Here is an 18,642-nt window from a genome sequence, read left to right as displayed (position 1 = left end):
AAACTAAGAGGCTTAACTTCTCTGATTTTCAGTTTCCTCATTAAAGCTTCCTGTGTAGGGTAAAAGTTAAATGAACAATTTTATACCTTGATTGTGGTGGTATCTTGATTACATGATTGGATATGTTTGACATATTCATAGAACTGTTCACCTCAAAAGGGTGAATTTTTCTGGATGTAACTTATATCTCCATGAATGGGAAAACAAAATCAATTATGTAACCCATGTGAAGCTCTTAGTACATGATAGTTATCCAACTAATGTCATTTCCTGTCCTCACCCTGTTTTCTATTGCTTTCTCTGGAAGCTTTTGACAATCTGAGGCATTCTCTCTGTGGGCAACCCAAGCACCTTGCACATAACTCAAATTCTAAGAGAACACGTATTGCATCATACTATGTGTGTCTATATTCATGTTCCTCCTGTTCTGTGAGCTCCTTGAATGCAAGAGGCAGTACCTCATTCACCTCCCACTTCCTTGTTATCTGGCACATTAGTGGGTACCCAGTAAATGAGTTTGAATGAAGGTGAATTTAGAGAGGATGTGTTTCAAAGAGGACTGTGTTTCTCTGTTCTGGGCTTAGCACAGCCCACCTCTCTAGAGCCATCCCTCATGAGCAGGACCTGTATCATCTTTCCCAACATCATAGCTTGAAACCTGAAGCCACTTTAACTTCAGCTCAATAGTGAAGGGGACAGGTGCTCAGAAACATCTGAGTGAAAAAATGCACAAATTGAAAAAACATCCTAGGAGAACAAGGATGCTAAAGGCCTTGACCACTAATTTCAGCACATATTTTGTTTGGGATCCATTGCTACAAATTATGATTCTTGAGAACTATAATGCCTTTTCATTCTTTCCATGCATCAAGCACAACACTAGATCACAGTAGGTGTGTAAAAATAAAACTGTTCAATTCAGCCACTCTTAGGAAAGTCCTTTCACTCACCATGTTATTGAGGCAGGCACTGTACTAGATGCTAGAGATACAGAAATGAATAAGACGGTTTCTGACCTCAGGGGGCTCCAGTTGGGTAGGAGAACAAAATTCATAAATGTACAATTAAAATAAAATATGCACACATTTCAGCAAAAAAGGAATAAAGAAAAGACCTCTACTTTTGTAAGAGTAGAGGAGTTTGGAACAGTTACTGTGGACAGGATTGAACCCAAGTGAAATTATAGTCCAGCATTTGCCAAGTTGTGTAACACAGAATCACAGACCTGCAGATGTAACCAAGATCAAGTACATTCAGGAAACTCTGTACATTTAATCCAGCTCGTGAGACTCCTAATACACATTAGCCCAGTTAAGGCGCTGAGAAGTCCTGCAGTAAATAAGTGTGGTTTATGTTATTTAATCCAGTGTTTCAATATTATTGAGCTTTTGCTACATTTCTGTTTCCTAACAAACAGCCTCCGAATCCCAGTGGTCTACAACCACAAAGGTTTATTCCTGCTCATGTTTCATGCTGGCTGGGCTCTGGCTCTGCATCAGATGTCTTCTTCTTTTGGATCTATACTGAAGGAGTGGCCTCTCTCAGGTATATGGCATTCTCATAACAGAGGGAAACAAAAGCCAAGCCAGGCAATGTCTCCTCAAGGGCCTGCTAAAATGAGGCATGCATTATATTCTCTTACATTCCATTGGCCAAAGCAAATCATATGTCCCAGTGCAATGTCAACTAAGTGGGGTGTATACATCTCCCACAGGACAGCATTGCCTGTCACATGCAATGCACTGGTATGTATAATTCTCTCAGGGAAGAGAGAGATGCAATCATGCAATCTACCACAAAATAAACTTATTTTTCCACCAAAGCTTATTTTTTAAAATTTAATTGCCATATGATCCAGCAACTCCACTCTTAAGGTATATACTCAAAAGAATTGCACAGAAGTATTCAAATAAAAACTTGAACACACTGTTCATAGAAGCAATATTAACAAAAAGGTGAAGACAACCTAAATGTCCATCAACTTATGAATGGGTAAACAAAATGTGGTCTATCCACACAATGGAATCTTAACTCAGCCATAAAAGAATGAAGTACTGTTACATGCTACAACATAGATGAACCCTGAAAACATTCTGTTACATCAAAGATGCCAGAGGGCTTCCCTGGTGGCGCAGTGGTTGAGAGTCCGCCTGCCGATGCAGGGGACACGGGTTCGTGCCCCAGTCCAGGAAGAGCCCACATGCTGCAGAGCGGCTGGACCCCTAAGCCATGGCCGCTGAGCCTGAGCGTCTGGAGCCTGTGCTCCCCAACGGGAGAGGCCACAACAGTGAGAGGCCCACGTACCGCAAAAAAAAAAAAAAAAGCCAGAAACACACACAAAAAAAACATTGTATGATTCCAATTATATGAAATGTCCAGAATAGGCAAGTCCATAGAGACAGAAAGCAGATTAGTAGTTGTCTGGGGCTGGAGGGAGTGGGGAATGGGAAATTACTGCTTAATGAATATGGAATTTCCATTTGGGATGGTGAGAAAGTTCTGGAAGTAGATAGTGATGACACTTGCACAACTCTGTGAATATACTCAATGCTCCTGAATTGTGGGTTTTAAAATGTTTAAAACATTAAACTTTGTGTGATATATATTTTATCACAGTAAAAAATTAAGATTCAAAGCAAACTCATTTGACAGTTCAAATAAATTTAAATCAGTAAATATTTATTGAGCGTATACTACAATCTAAACACTGAAATAAGAAGTGAATAATGAACACATTAAAAAGGATATGATTCTAATTTCGGGGAATTTAATTGCAATTTAGTAGAAATGTGAACAATTGTGCACATGAAACAAGGGAGAATGTCTCTAGAACACAGTAGAAGTGCATTGAAAGTGCTACATTTGCAGTGCCAAAGAAGAGCTTAATTCTGCCTCAGATGTGCTGTGAGGGAAAAAATACAGACTGACTGAATAATCTTAAAAAATAAACAGGTACCGTGTTTGAAGAGAGTCAATGTATAAATCTCCATGGGTGATTTATTTAGGTTGTGGCCATCCTGACGCCTGATTTGTGTACAATCAGAGACCAACAAGGAATCAAGTGGGATGTGGTGGTTAAAGTAGGTCAAACTGTCACATTGATCACTGATCAGTCAGGAGTTCCATGATGCACACTCGGACACAAGTTTATTGAAAGGTATAGCCCCACGTGACCACATACCAAATGATAAATCTTCTGATATTCCCTCCCCTCAACACCAGCTTATGCTCCATTAGCATTTCCACCTCTTTCTGTACAAGTCTGAGTCTTGAGTCACCAAATTATTCCAGATTTCCCCCGGTCAGAGGCAGCCCTTTTTATAGTCATCTATACCTGGAATGTTGCGAGGCTTTCATAATCGTCTGTTATAAAGGTATTTGATCTTTTCTGGTTCTGGATTCTTTTGAGAGTATGAGAATAGCTATGGAAATGGCACACCTACGCACATCCACAAGTTGGCAAGTAATTTTAGGAAAATCACAGACTTTCTAAAGTAAATAGCAGAACCTATCAGCACACAGAAAGCACTATACAACTACTTGCTCCAATAAAAACCATGATTATATGTTCCAGGTTGAGATACAATATGCTACACACTTTTAAGAGCACTGGCATTGAGTGGACCTGTGTTCAAATTCTTGCTCTGCTGGCTACAAGAGCGTTACTTAACTTCTGTGAGCCTCAATCTGCAAATCTGGAAAATGGGTCTGTGTTGAGGTTTCTGACAGATTAATATAAAGGAATAAGCTCTATACCTGGCACATGAGAACTATCCAGGAAGTCATAGCTATTATTTTGTATCAGCCCTCTTGGGTTTTAGGTCAGGTGCTTTCAACATATTTTTCAAATAAATGCAGAACCATGACTCCGAGGCAGTGGTGTTTTTATTCCCATTTATTAGAAGACCTAAAGAAGCTCAGAAACTTAATTAGCTAGTCCAAGGACTTATCACTATCACATGTGCTCTCAGACACTCCCTATTTGTCCTCTGATTGAGTTTTAATTGATATCTTCAATCCACTTCTTAAGAGGAACTTCACTTCTCACAAGGCAGAGAACATGGTGCTCCTTGGCTCACAAAGGAAAACCAATATTTGGAGTCAAGCAGTTGGGTGGAAGTCAGCAATCCCATTTGTCATGAAGGTGCTGCTCTTTTATTCAACAGGCTTTACAGACAGAGCCACAGGAAGACGGAAACACGGATTCCCATCAGTGCCTCCTAGGCCCTGGCTAATCGACAAGAAGGCCCTTTAGTCGCAAGCCGTTGCCGGTGACCCCGGGCTAATTCTTAATGAGGATTCAGCCCGAACTGCTGACTAGAGCAGGCTCTGGCAACAACCACTCCGCCTTCCACTGGGGTCACAAGGCCATGAGGGGTGATGGGGCTTCATGAAAAGAAGGCCTGATGACGTTCCTTCCCCTCTTCCTCGACTACTGCAGCTGGGCAGGGACTTATTCCCATTCTACCCACATCTAGAATGTGTTGTGCTGACTCAAGGCTCCCTGAAAAAAGTAATCATGGATCCCAGGCGGCTAGGAACCAAAAACCAGGGGATCTTGGGAAAGTGACTTCACCTCTTGGGGCCTCAGTTTCTTCATCTATGTAATGGGGAGCATGATCCCTATCTCTTAGTTGGTGGGAGGGATAAACTGGCTCATGGATATAAGCACAATATGCCTAAGAAGGAAAAACAGCTCAAAATAACGTTAATTTTAAACAGTTCAAATTCTCTGTTCCCCTCTATTACTTGTTGCAAGATGATTTTAAAAATCATTATCTTCAGGCTTCCCTGGTGGTGCAGTGGTTGAGAGTCCGCCTGCCAATGCAGGGGACACGGGTTCGTGCCCTGGTCCGGGAAGATCCCACATGCCGCGGAGCAGCTGGGCCTGTGAGCCATGGCCGCTGGGCCTGCGCGACCAGAGCCTGTGCTCCGCAACGGATGAGGCCACGACAGTGAGAGGCCCGCGTACCGCAAAAAAAAAAAAATTACATTACTAAGACTTCCAGAAACCTCTCTCATCTCTCTTCAGTCACTTCCCCATTCCTCCTCCACAAAGGTTAACGCTCTTTGGAATTCTAAAGCAATGTATTTGTTTTACTGTTTCTGAGCTGTGTAAGAATGGAATCATACAGCATTTCCTCTTTCGTGTCTGGCTTCTGTTATTTAATGTTGCATTCATGAGATTCTTCTATATTTTTGCATGAAAGTGTAGTTGATTCTTTCTCATTTCTGTATTGTAGCCCATCATGTGAATGTATGACAAGTTATTTACCCATTTTTTTGTTGATGGGCATTTGGGGCTATTTCCATTTGGGGGACTATTTTGAACAAAACTCCTATGAACATTCATGGTTTTTGGTGAACAAAGGTAACATTTCTGTTGGGCATATTCCTAGGAGTTGTAATTGTTAGGTCATAAGGTGAGGACATATTGAGTTTTCAGTAGAAGCTGCCAAAAAGAGTTTTCCAAAGTGATTGTACTAATTTATTCTCCCAGGAGCAATGCATGTAAGTTCCCAGTGTTCAACACTGTCACTCCTTGATACTGTCAGATTTTTCAGTTGAGCCAGACTGATCAGTGTGTTATGACACTGTTTTAATTTACATTTTCTGAGGACTAGTAAAGTTAATCACCGTTTCAAATATTTATTAGCCATTTTGATATTCTTGTTTGCAAAGCGCCTGTTCACGCCTTTTACCCATTTTCTTGTCTTTCTGGATTGTCTGCCTTTCTCTTATTGGTTTTAGGGGTTATTTACATATTTTATACATGAGTTCTTTGTCAGATACATTTATCACCAATATTGCCTTCCACTCTGTAACTTGCATTTTCATTCCATGAATAGCATCTTCTGATAAACAGGAATTCTTAATTTTAAAGTAGTCCAATTTATCAATCTTTTTCTTTTACTTCGTGCTTTATGTATGCTACTGAATAAGTATCAGCCTACCCAAAACTCATGAGATATTCTTCTGTTTAAGAAGTATTTTTGTTTTACCTTCCACCAGGAGAATATTTTTCCTCCTTTCTATGATTCCTCTACCTAGACAGACAGAATGGATTGCCTCCTTTTCCACATCTCTGTAATAGTACGCATTACTTTTACTAGCTCTACTATATTACACACTACCTTGAATCATATGTATTTTCCTGTCTGTCAGCTCTATCTTATTCCCACTCTCCATTCACTCAAATACCTAAATCTTTCATGGTCTTTTCACTAAATCCTGGTAGTGACACCTCCTAAGTAACTCCAAAATTGGTCTATTTCTCTCCATCCCAACTGTTGCTTCCATGGTTTCAGTCTGTGACATCTCATCTTCAATACTGCAGTAGCCCTTAACTAACCGGTCACCAACCTCCAAACTACTCCTCTCTAATTAATTGACCACACAGTAGCCAGAGTGATCTTCCAAAACATTAATCTCTTCCTGCTACTTTGTTTTTTAAAACCCTTTTATGGTTCCCATTACTCTCAAATTAATATTCAACTCATTAATGTGCTACAGAGGCCTTCTAGGATATGACATATTATTTTGCCTTTCTCACCACTGACATCTCTGCTTTAATCTCTTAAGATCTTTTCAATTTCCTTGAATGCCATTCACGAGGACTCTGCTCCAGAGCTATGTCCCTGCCCCCTTCTTCACTCTTCAGGTCTCATTCTGTGCATCCTTTTATCAAGAAAGCTTCCCTGATTCTCTAGTAGGTGAAATCTCCATACTACTGGGTATCAAAGAACCCTCACAATTTTTTTCCATCCAAACTCATTGCACATTATTATTTGTCTAAACCCATGTTTTTTGATAGAGTGTATATTTCCTTGGGGCAAAAAGTATGTCTGTCTTGTTCACCACTGTTTTCTGTGCCTAGCTCAATGACATGAGTTCTTGAAAAATATTTGCTGAATTGAGTTGAACTGATTTGTGCTCATAGGCCCAGGATCTAGCACTGAATTTGGCACATAGTCAGTCTTGATAAAGGTTTGGTGATTCAGCATCTTCCTAAGCATCAGTATCGAGTCAATCACCAACACGGTGGAATGATGATTAAATAGTTTCTATAACATCCCTACCAAACGTCACCAACATATAACCCTAATAACAAGAGAGCCACTAGGGCTTCCCTGGTGGCGCAGTGGTTGAGAGTCCGCCTGCCAATGCAGGGGACACAGGTTCGTGCCCCAGTCTGGGAAGATCCCACATGCTGCGGAGCGGCTGGGCACGTGAGCCATGGCCGCTGAGCCTGTGCATCCGGAGCCTGTGCTCCGCAACGGGAAAGGCCACAGCAGTGAGAGGCCCGCGTACGGCAAAAAAAAAAAAAAAAAAAAGAGAGCCACTATATGCTTCAGCAGGACATTCCAGGTTTGGACATGAATGTGCATTAGAAGATCTATTTTATACTGAGTTTAAACTGAGATCTAGTTTAAACCTGGGATCCTTGTAGTTTCCCACATGTAGATCAGGTTTGGCCCATTTTATCCATATTATTGAATTTGACTAACTTTTCTGCAAGACAGCCCTTTAGGTACCCACAGACACATCCTTTTGCTCTAAGTCCACCTTCATCAGTTATGTATTATAAGACACTCTCCTTCAGTTTCTTGATGTCCCTCCTGAAATGTGTTGCCCACACTTGGACCCAATCCTCCAGGTGTGCTCTGACCAATCTAGAACAGAACAAAGCTGTCATCTCCTTCTTTTGTGTGAATAACATACTGCTAATAATGTAACCAATGGCAGATCTGGGTTTTAGGACTGAGGCTTAGGCTACAGGTGCTTATTGAGAAAAGGAATTCAAAATTACATGTGAATATGAATATGCAGAATGAGAAAATTTAGGGACTTAGAAGGTGAGGGAGCCCTGGATCTTAAGCTTCCTTAGCTTCACTGTAAATCAGCTTCCAAATGGCCCTAAGATCTTAATAAATTCCTAGTGAGATCCTGTTAATCCCAACTAAATTTACTCTGATTATAACTCACCTCCTACATGCACAGCAGGGTCATCAGACACAGACCGGAGCCGTACTTCCTGGATTCAAACCCTGCTCTCACTCCACAAGCTCACTGTAGGCATCACAGGAGCTAATATGGAAAATCCTGGCGCACCCAAGGTAGGTCTGTCTTCCTTATTCATTTCTTATCAGGCATTACCAAACTCATCTGTCTACTCTTTTGTCTACCAAAGGGGTGTAGGATTATTCTTCATGTATTTGAGGTTTTGCTTTGTTGGCTTTTGTTTTAACGCTAAACCACTCTCTTGGCCTGAATTTTCCTGATGGATTTTCATTCATTGCTCCCAAGTGACACTATCAAGCTTGCTCTGTACCACTTTCCAACCATCTTCTATAACAGGAGCATGAATCAAAGAGTTGCCAAGAAATCAGAATATAAAAGTCATATTAGGCTCTGTTTAGCTCGATCTGCCAATCTCAACCCAACTTTCCTCCCACTGACATTCAGAATCACCTTTATCAGATACCTTTCTAAAAGGTCACATTCTTAGTTTGCTCAAAGTTAAAGCATATGCCTTTTTTTATGACTATAAAGTTAATACACGATCATTGTAGAAAAGTTAGAAAAGGAATTGGAAGACTAAAATAAATCATCTCTAACCTAATCATCCAGAAGTAACCTTTTAACATCTCACATAATTCCTTGCAATGTTATTTTTCCTTATCCTTTTACATTAAGATCATGCCATACATTCACTCAGAAATCATCCACTTTTTAATTAACATTATAGTAAATCATTTTCACGTATCCTGAAAATTCTTTATAAACAACATTTTAGCACCTGCCTAATATTATGTTGTATGGATGCTACATAATTAATTTAGTCTCCTCATGTGGAAAATTGAGATCTTTACATTGTTTTTTCTTTGCTATTATAAATTATGCTTTTTAAAACAGCACTATCTATACTTAAAGTTTTATCATTTTTCCCCCTACAATCTCCCCTCCTCTTTATGATGAATTAATCAGGATAAAATGACTATTTTAAAGAGTATATTTTCTTCAAGGTCTTGAGTATATATGGAGCACATAACATGTACCTGACATATAATAGATAATAAACAAATACAAATATGTATGTATTTCAACAAATTAATCCTTAGAATTGTTGAAATTTCACTAGCCATGCCTAAGAGGATCCGTCTTTCTATATTCCAGCTGGCATTGAATGTTCTCATTTGTAAACTCTGCTAAAAGCATACACATATATACACAAATACATATGGGTGTATGAATATACTGAAGACCACTAATGATGAACAAATAAGGAGAAAGAAGTTTACATAGAACCAAAAATTCTATAAAATGCCCTATAGTTCTTGGAATTCAAATAATATCTGCCAAAATACATTGAGAATCAAACACAATAATGTAGGAAATTCAGAGGCTATGAAATGAAACTTTAATATATATTAGATCTGGAACATCTATAAATAACACTGTTTAGACATTTTCATCAAAATAATCAGATAAAGCTCACATTTCCATACTTTATATCTGAAAACTAATTAATAACCATGAATTTAATGTCCCATATATGTTAAAATTTTTAAAAAGACATCATATCACAACTGTCTTAATTTGCATATTTTTATTTTTTGTTGGTTTCTCTGCCTTTCATCTTAGTTTTCATTCTCCCTCCACATCATGCCTCCTGATACCCTCTCATCCCTCCTCCCCCAGGCTGCTCTCCCCTCCCCCTCTCTGTTCCCATCATTTCCACTGACATCCTACCTTGAAGGTGCAGTTTGCTCTCCGTGCTTTGCAGAAGGACGGAACTCACAGAGTCCAGATTGTCATAGCTGTTACAGCCCAGAGGCCCAGTGCGTGTCTCTGTGACCTGGAGTGGACATCAAGGGCAACAGATGTGAGACAGATGCCCTTGTCTGGGAAAGATCCTGCAGAGTCAGCCCCCAGCAGAGCTCAGGCAGCAGAGAAAGCCTGACCTGAGCCAGTGGCCACTTCTTGAGCTCCTTGCCTGTGTCAAGGACCATGCCTGACTGTTGCCAAGCAGACAACGGGATAGCAGGGCAATCCAGCAGACTGGAGCCAGGACGCCCACGTTCTATCCTTGGTTCTCACTGCACAAAGCCATTTTAAGTATTATATGAACTAAAAATAAGTGGAAACACTATAGTGTATTTCAAAAGCATGGGCTTTGGAGTTAGGAGAGTCAGTGTTAAATCCTGGCTGCGCCCTTTATTTGCTGTGTGCCCTCAGGCAGTCACTTCTCTAAGCTCCTGCAACCTGAAGCTAGTAAATCCTTCCAGGAAGGTGGTGGGACTAAACCTGATGGGTGTAAGTGCCTGACACATGGCATATGTTCAATAATTGACATCTTATTACCAAGAGTCTCTATAAATTGTAACGTGCATTATTGATGAGTACATATGCATCATCATTAGGCAAGAACAATGAAATTATTCCCATTTTCGAAAAAAAAATTAGCAAAGAGCACAATCAGTTCCAATGCAGAATGATCATCCCAGTCCTCCGGTAGTGTGTTTCTAAAACACTGTCTTAGAATAATTGAGGTGGTGGACAAGAGGGAAACAGCTATTCTAAAAGATAACCTTGAAATATGAATGGTTTAGTATGTAAAGTGGTTTCTTCATGTCTTTAGCCTTTCCTTTCCATTATTTAACACAATCACTTGTAGGCTTGTTTTGAGGTTTGCATCCAGCTGTAAGGACACAGCACTGACCGTTGTCAGGAATGATGACCTGGGAAACAGTCACACGGATCTCCCAGTGCCAGCTCTGCCCCTGTCCAGCAGCAGAACCTTGGATCACTAACTCCTCTTTCTAAGCCTCAATTTCTGCATCTACACAATGTCAGTAATACCGTTACCCACCCTAACGGTAAAGGGATCATATTTTTGAAGTATCTAGCACTTAGGAAACAGTACAAAAATGGAAGGTTATTAGGCTTTGCTTTTAAAAAATAATTTATTCTTTTTTGTGTACAGAATAATGACATCGTTACTGATAAATGAGATTCAAAACTATCAATCCATCTTGCTAACGATGCTCAGGAAGAGAAACCACGGGCAAAACGTCCCCACCTGGGTCAGCTGCTCATCTTAGACAAAGCTGGCAGGGAGACCAATTCTAGCCAGCTGGGTCGTGAGGTAGCGTCAAGAAATGGCTAGAAAACTCCAAGTGCCAGACGGAGTGTCGAGGATGGTGCTATTCCAAGGATGGCTTCTTGAGTGGCCTGTGTGCACTTTCTCTAAGAAATTCCTCGTAAGGAGGCACACTGCACTTCCGGGATGCACAAAAGAGGATTACCTTCTGACAGAGCTTCAATATCTCAATTCCGCATCCCATCCCGCGGGGAGGGAACCATTTGGTGATAATGAAAACCAGGCCTTTGCTTCACTCAGACTCCGATGGCTTCATCAAGCTCCATCTCTCTGTGCTGAGTTCCCTAACACCATAATCCCCCCAACATAGGCGATTCTTCTCGGATCAGCTGGCTCTTTGTTGATCTGATTGACTTCTCCCCTCCTCAGCAAGTCTCTCCCCTCCCACATTTTTTCTCTTCCCTTGGTCCGTTTCTGACTCATCTGCCTGACTTCTACCAACACTCCCCGGCAACCCCTCATCCCTTCACACACACACACGCACTTTTTCCCTAGAGATACCTTTTAAAGTCTTGATATAAGACTAGGTCTGCATTTTATTCAGAAGAAAGATGCTCAGGAAGAGAAAATAGACTGAATAATGAGGCAAAATGCAGGTATAATCTGGTTTAAGAAACTTTGAGATGCAAAAAAATCTTCATTGAAACCCTCCAAAGAACTAATCCTTTTTTATCAAAAATGTCCTCCTTTATTCTCTTTATAAAGGTAATCCTTGAATTTACTGCATTTAAAGTGGAATTTTTTTAAGTACCTATGCTCTAAGGCATTGAGCTGAAAAGTCTCCACAGCTGCTCTTACCAATGTGGCTATTTAAACTTAAATTAAAAAAACACCTTCCAAATCTAGTGTCTAAGCAGCCACAGGTCACGTGCTCCATAACCCCATATGACTAGTGGTTCCTGTCTTGGCCAGCACAGACACAGTCCCTCCATTCTCTTGGAAGGGTCTATCGGACGGCGCTGGGGTAGACGAGCATGGGTCGGCACAGGACAGACTCTGCCTGATTTATAAACGAAGTTTTATTGGAACACAGCCATGCCCAGTGTTTACACTCTGATTGTATAGCTAATTTTGTGCTACAGCAGCACAGTTGAGTTGTAGTAATACCGATCATATGACCTGCAAATCTTAAAATATTGATTATTGACCCTTTACAAACAATCCTCATGGATCCCTGGTCTGGAGAGTAGAGTTCCAGTCCCTGTTAATGTACTGGCTAGGTGTGTAACCCTGAGCAGAAGTCTTTAACCCTTGGACCTGAGTGTTCCCATCTGTAAAATGGGGAGGGAGGATGAAAAACACAGGTGTTAACCAATTACTGACCTAGGCATAATCTGACTCTTGAGAGCTCTGTGACCTTTCGAAAATGATTTACCCACTGTAGCCTGTTTCTTCACCTAGAAAGGGAGTCCTGAAATCATCCACACAGAGCTTTAAGAGTGAAGGAGAGTAAGCTGTGACAAAGTGAGAGAGTGGCATGGACACATATACACTACCAAATGTAAAATAGATAGCTAGTGGGAAGCAGCCACATTGCACAGGGAGATCAGCTTGGTGCTTTGTGACCACCTAGAGGGATAGTATAGGGAGGGTGGGAGGGAGACACAAGAGGGAGGGGATATGGGAACAGATGTATATGTATAACTGATTCAGTTTGTTATAAACCAGAAACTAACACACCATTGTTAAGCAATTATACTCCAATAAAGATGTTAAAAAAAAAAAAGAGTGAAGGCAAGTACTATGGATAATTCTGCCATGACTACAGCCAGGGCTGCCCCAGGAAATCAGTACATGTGGTCACCTTAATGACAATGCTCGGGATATTATGGGGCACTTGACAACCTCAGGCAGAGTGGTTGGCAGGGGGGCACGGTTAGCTCCCTGGGTAAGAAACCAGGGATTTCATCTGCCCGTTGACTCTCAGACTACCTTTGTGCAGTGCTGTTGTCTTAAGAGCCTGCCACCCGAAGCCACCCTCGAGCCGTACCTTGATTGCTCCAGTTGATATCTGGATCTCATGGAGCCTCCTCATGGTGCCATCACGGTCGACAAAGTAGGATGATGCCAGCTGGTGCAGAGCTTCAACACTTTGGGTGGCATTCCCTGACTTCCTGTCCAGGTGACTTTTGTCCATGTACATGGTCAAGGCCTCCTCCCCTGCATAGAAAAGGAAAGAAGCTCAGGCAGCCTGTTGAGCTTTGGGATGGGTAGAAAGCCTTCATGGCTTGGATGCCGAAAATAGCTTCAGACCTCTCATTAATTTTGCCCAAATTTCCTTCTGCCTCTGAAAATCAAGAGCACAATGAAAGCAAGACAGTCCAGAGGTGTCTGTAAGCACCAAGCTCCATCAGGACGAAGACCATGAAAAGACTCTTATCATCAAGTCCAGCTCTTACTAATCCACTTCATTGTTCTCACCAGCATCATCTCGCAACACAACTCACTTCCTCTCTTCAAGGCTCAGCCTTTTCTGTAAAATGATGGATTTGCCATAGATGGGCCCTTCCCATTCCTTTCTTCTCCTCCTCTGTTTCCTCATCATCATCCAATTCCACCTATTCCTCCTCTCATTTCTCCCCTCTTCTTCCCTCGTTCCTTCCTCCTTTCCTTTCTCTCTTTCTCCTTCTGCTACCCCTTCCCAGACAGATAGATGGATGTACAGATGGATGGGTAGATAAATAGAGATATAGATAGAGAGAGAGGGAGAGAGACAGAGAGATAAGATATAGTTTAAACACAGATACAGACAGATAGATAGGAAAAACTAAACTGTCAGCCCTGTGAAGTCAGACACTATCTATATTAGCCACTGCTGTATCCCTTGTACAAAGCCCAGTGCTTGGCATATAGTAGGTAGTAAATAGTTAATCCATCAATTTTTTTCATTCACTCAATAAACATTTCTTAAGTTACATCTTGGGGAGAGAGGAGATGACATGAAAGTTAGGCACAGGGTGGAAGAGACAGAGAGAGAGAGAGAGAGAGAGAGAGAGAGAGAAATAGAAAACCTTATTATAATTTACCATTAAGTTTTCCTTAGAAATACATGCATGGATTACTAACAGTACTAACTAATGGTGCATTTTATTTTGGATAAAAAGATGTTTCACCAGAACTTCATAAAGGAAGCTCCAGATATGCCACCTAAATAGATCTGATCATTGTACCACTGGTTTCACTCTCAACTAACTGTGAACTTGGGGACATTTCTTAACCTCTCTGATTCTCAGTTTATTCATGAACAAAATTAGGAGAAGAATAGCACCTACTGCATAGAATAATTAAGAAGAATAAATTAATTAACACACGTAAAGTCCTAATATCATTGTCTGTTCGTTGTAGCAATCAAAAATCATTTGGAGTAGTAGTAGAGAGCAGTCTCTAGAACTAGACTGCCTGGACTTGAACTAGCTATGGGAACAAGTTACCTGCACTCTTTATACCAGGGGTTGCCAACCCCGGTCTGCGGCCTGTTAGGAACCAGGCCACACAGCAGGAGGTGAGTGGTCGCGAGTTCCCCATAAATTAGGAGTATGGGATTAACAGATACAAATTACTGTACATAAAATAGATAAGCAATAAGGATTTACTGTATAACACAGGGAACAATATTCAATATTTTGTAATAACCTATTGAATCTAATGAAAAAGAATCTGAAAAAAAGTATATATGACTGAATCACTTTGCTATACACCTAAAACTAACACAATATTGTAAATCTACTATATTTCAATTAAAAAAATAAAAACAGAACTGTAACGGAAAAAAGAAATAAAAATATCATTAATAGTTTATTCGTTACATGTTGAAATGATGCAGGGTGCCTGCATCCCTATAGATGTGGGACCCAAGACACTGATGATCTGGTCTCTCCAGCTGCATCCCGTGCTGCTCTCTAGCTGTGCTCTATCCTGCATAAATGTGCCCTATTTTCTCTTATGGCTGGGACTCTGCTTTTCTGTTTTTCTCCTGGCTAACTTCTACTCATCCCTCAGGTATCACTTAAGACACCTCCTCTAGGTAGCCTTCCCTGAATCCCCCACTGTTTACTTAAACTAAAGTAAGCACTCTAACCACGGGCTCCCACGATCTCTTTTTATTTCTCCAATATGTTACCTGTCACATTTCCTGGTGATTTCTTGTTTAATAGCCTCTCTCTTTTACTAGAGGAGAAGCACTGTGAAGTCAGTGAGTATGTAGGAGTCTTTCTTCATTTCACTGTCTTTGCCTAGCACAATATGGGCATATATTATGTGCTTAACAAATGATCAGGGTATGTGTGGGTAAAGGATAAATGTGGAAGTGGTCCAACTCTACGGTGTTTGTTGATTGACTGAAATCTTCCAGTAAGAAGATTCATCATTTTCAAAATTAATCTCTGGGTTCCACATGCCTAGACTCAAGTTGAGTTCAGAATAAAAAACTCATATTTGCACCTTCCCATGAAGTCTTTGCCAGTTATGCAGGAGGACACGATTGTCCATCCTTTGGACTCTGCAGCAAGCTGAATAGACTTGGCTTAAAAACGGCTTTATATACAATTAAACATTGAGTTCCAGGTGTGATGAGTGGTGGCCTGGGGCAGGAAGGACTCTGATTCTTCTTTATAATGTTCCCAATGCTTTTCCCAGGTCAAACAAAGAGCAAATGTTCAGTTATCATTTGATGGATAGATAGATGGATGGGGAGATAGATGATTAAATGAATAGGTGAATAGATAGGTGGGTGGAGAGGTAAATGATTAAATAAGTGAATATATGCTAGAAGTTAGAGCCAGGAAGCAGAGGATATAAATATTACAAGTGTCAGCTCAGGCTCGCCAAGGGGCCTGTGAAAGAGAAGGTGAAACAGCTCAGTTCCCTCCGGACTGAGAACTGGCAGAAGCAAACCTTAGATCAAGAGGGGTTAATGGACTTCTTGCTGCATTATTAAGACTTAATTTCTTGTTTATTAAGAGAACATTCTGTTTAGAGTCACTTTCCCACTTGGGCATTCCTGCAAATTGCCTCTTCACCCCTTTCCTCAATCTTTCTGTCTCTGGGGGCTTTGTCTCACTCTCTGTAGCACTTCTTTCAGAGGGGAACAAAGTGGGACACACAGGAAATGGGGGATGCGGGGGCAAGTCAATCATCTTATCTTTTGAGTCACCTGGGGACACTGTTCCCAGAAGAAGGAAGGGGATGTCTGGATTTCAGGCCTCTGGGGCATCCCTCATCCTTTCCTTCTGAGCCCCTGTGACTTTATTCTTAGCCTTCCTCTTAGCCAAGGGGAGCTCTCCCAAAATACAGGGTGGGGAACGAGTATACACACAAACATACCTTTACACAAGCAGAAAAACGTGAGTGTTCACACATCAACAGACATTCATGCAATATACATTCACATACATGTGCAAGCTTACATATACACATATGTGTACATTGTACCCATATACATGGGTGTAAGATGTATGCATGTGTGCATTGCATATGTATGTGTGTATGTCTGCATATAGATTAACTTTCACGCAAGCGTAGGCAGGCGTCTGTGCACATCCATCTGTGCAGGGAGACATGCGCTCCCATGCACGTGTGCAAGCTTAGTTGTATATATCACACAGACACCCACCTCCAAGGTGTTTCCTTTAACCCAAAATATGATCTTCAGAGGGACTAAGGGAAATTGAGATCCCTGTATTTATATGGGTCAATCCAGACCCTAATTTTTTCCCTTTACCACCATCCATAAAAAAATCACTCATGGGCTTCCCTGGTGGCGCAGTGGTTGAGAGTCCACCTGCCGAGGCAGAGGACACTGGTTCGTGCCCCGGTCCGGGAAGATCCCACATGCCACAGAGCGGCTGGGCCCGTGAGCCATGGCCGCTGAGCCTGCGCATCCGGAGCCTGTGCTCTGCAGCAGGAGAGGCCACAACAGTGAGAGGCCTGCGTACCGCAAAAAAAAGAAAAGAAAAGAAAAAATCACTCATACCAATTATTTTGAGTTTAACAGATTTCACCCCAAGAGTGAGGATCCCATGGAAATGTCTTAGATGTCAGCCCTCCTGCCACCTCCACTTCCTCCTCCTCACTCCGCTTCCTTCCTCTTCCCTAAAGGCATGTACTTGTCCTCTACGTGACAGTTTAAGAATCATCTGTTGTTTGGGCATGTCCTCAGGAACTCACCTGACACCTCAAACAGCTTATCAAAGCATTTCCTCTAAGTGAATATGGTGTTCTCCTTAGGAAAAATTACAGTGAATACAATTCTCTGCACCTCCTTATATTTAGATGGAAAAACTGATAGCCAGACAGGAAAGTGAATTTCTCAATGTCTTCCATTCATCTAGTGAGTGGTAGGAATGGGTTTTAATTCCAAGTTCCCCAATTTTTTAGTCTCACTAAATGATATCAGTAACAATAGTTATAATAAAACAATAATAATAATAATAGCTAGAACAACAATAGCAATGATTTGTTAGGTGCCAAACACTGCACTAAGCACTTTCAATGCATCATTTTATTTAATCTTCACAATATGCATGAAGTACTTGTATTATTTCTATTCATAAAAGAGGAAACCAAGGCTGAAAGTACTGAGTAACCTGCCAAGGTGACCCAAAACTGGTGAGGAACAGGCAATCAAACTCCAGAGCCTGCCTTTGCATGCCCTACAACCTACCGCCTCCATTCTCTCCCACTGCATGGGAAGGCTCTTAAGAAATACCTTTCCACAAATGAGTGAATGAAGTGATGATGTAAGAAGGACCTCACACAGTTGCTGGGTTGCTGCCACACTGTGTCCATCAACAGTAAATCCCCCACCGTCACCCACGCTGAGGATTCAGGGAAAATTTAGGGCTTGCTGTCCAATACCGGAACTCAATCCAAAGCTTTGCATATTTTAAAATATTGTGCTGTTGTAACAGGAAAGGACCAAGGCTCTGTGAATAATTAACCACCTCGCCTCAGAGAAATTAAAAATATATTTCACTGCAAAAGAAAAGTCTGTTATTTGGGACTTCCGGGGACTTGGACAGACTAATGGAAGTACTGCATTGATCTCAATAATTGTTTTTTTCAAGTGAAATGGGAGATGGGGGAAATTTGAAGAAAAGGGTACAGGTTAATGCCACACTCAATGTAGAAGTGATTTCATTTTCACTTTACAATAGAGTAGAATTTATACTACGTGATTTAACACTCAAATGTTAAAGAATACATGCTGGCTGGTTGGTTGTTGGATTGGGTGGGTTGGCAGGTGAGTGACTTGGTTAAAGAGATGACAGATGTTGGGTCAAAAAAATAACGCAGGCTTTGTGGACAGAAAACCCTAAGTTCAACACTTATTTTTGTCACTTCTTAGCTATACCTCTTGTAAGTCTCAGCTTCCTTATCTATACAATGGAGATACTATAACTTAGCTTGCCATTTTTGAGGACTAACGACTGTGTACAATGCCTGCTATGAGCAAATACTCAAGAAAGTGTAATAGGAGT

At 41.1% G+C, this 18,642-nt stretch overlaps 1 protein-coding gene across 1 annotated transcript in view; it reads right to left on the bottom strand.

Annotated features, from left to right (window-relative positions):
- BRINP1 (BMP/retinoic acid inducible neural specific 1) overlaps window positions 1–18,642 on the bottom strand; it is a gene marked incomplete at both ends in the record, with an annotated part of 133,508 nt that overhangs the window by 45,698 nt on the left and 69,168 nt on the right. The window contains 2 exons of the mRNA XM_082628113.1: window positions 9,754–9,859; window positions 13,155–13,324. Coding sequence (XP_082484239.1) covers window positions 9,754–9,859; window positions 13,155–13,324 — 276 coding nt within the window. The remainder of the gene's footprint in view (window positions 1–9,753; window positions 9,860–13,154; window positions 13,325–18,642) is intronic.

The sequence above is a fragment of the Mesoplodon mirus genome (genome assembly GCF_964341445.2).
Source record: "Mesoplodon mirus genome assembly, chromosome: 1".
Lineage (NCBI taxonomy): Eukaryota > Metazoa > Chordata > Mammalia > Artiodactyla > Ziphiidae > Mesoplodon > Mesoplodon mirus.
Note: the sequence above shows the minus strand (reverse complement) of the source record. Positions and strands in the feature narration are given on the sequence as shown.